The sequence below is a fragment of the Cebus imitator genome, unplaced genomic scaffold (genome assembly GCF_001604975.1).
Source record: "Cebus imitator isolate Cc_AM_T3 unplaced genomic scaffold, Cebus_imitator-1.0 Scaffold435, whole genome shotgun sequence".
Taxonomy (NCBI): Eukaryota; Metazoa; Chordata; class Mammalia; order Primates; family Cebidae; genus Cebus; species Cebus imitator.
The window spans coordinates 533,941-534,866 of NW_016107750.1; the positions used below are offsets into that span (position 1 = coordinate 533,941).

At 43.4% G+C, this 926-nt stretch overlaps 1 protein-coding gene across 1 annotated transcript in view; it reads left to right on the plus strand.

Moving 5' to 3' along the window:
• The window catches only part of NDUFA6 (NADH:ubiquinone oxidoreductase subunit A6), a 4,637-nt gene extending 3,835 nt beyond the window's left edge, over positions 1-802 (plus strand). The window contains exon 3 of the mRNA XM_037731982.1: positions 2-802. Coding sequence (XP_037587910.1) covers positions 2-225 — 224 coding nt within the window. The 3' untranslated portion in view covers positions 226-802. The remainder of the gene's footprint in view (position 1) is intronic.
• Positions 803-926: the final 124 nt, after the last annotated feature.

Genomic DNA, 926 nt, shown 5'->3' on the forward strand with positions numbered 1-926 from the left:
AGGGAAAGATGGAACTGGAAGAAACGATTAACGTATGGAAGCAGCGGACACACATCATGCGGTTCTTCCATGAAACAGAAGAGCCAAGGCCAAAGGATTTCTTATCCAAGTTCTATGTTGGCCATGACCCATGAAGTCACGCAGTGGAAAGGTGCATGTTCATGTTATTTTAGAGAACAAATAAACTCACTATACGATGGTCACTTCGTGATAGACTGCCATTGATGAACCAATTTTCTGCAGCCTCTTTTTGCCTGAGCAAGCGGGTCCTTGGTATACACACCACCTGTTCTTTCCCTTTTCTTGAAATGTGGTGTTTGCTGTAAATTGGATTGAATTATTTTTCTCAGAGCCTTACATTTCAGTAAACAGGAAGGAAGGAGGCCATCTGTTCAAAAACTGTCACACTGGGTGTGAGGCTGGATGACTTATTAATGTAGTTGTTTCTACAGCCCCTATGATTAGACACCTTAGTGTCAGGCCACAGATGATCCAAAATTAGCCAGCTTTTGCTGTCAGAGAGGGATGAGAGCAGCACCAGCAGGTGCAAAACTAGAGCTGACAAGATGGGCTAGTTTTCCCTGGGTTCTGAAGAAAATGGATGTGCAAAGGCCTGGCTCCACTACTTGTAACAAGCTCCAGCCGTTAAAATGAACTGAACTTCCTACTCAGGCACCCTGCTAGGTGCACAGCTGTTCAATATACATAGGGAGAATAGAAATATTCCTACTGTCTTTGTAAACTCTGGGGTACCTCTTAGTGGCAGGAGAATAAACAACATCAACCCCGGTTCAAGAACTGATCTCTGTTTGTTTGGATGATGGTGTTCTCTCGTCCTTCCCAGGGCAATCCAAATGATGGAGAAGGGGGTTTGGTATCTATAGGTGTGACACTGAGGATTCCTATACTTTTTTTTTTTTTTTTTT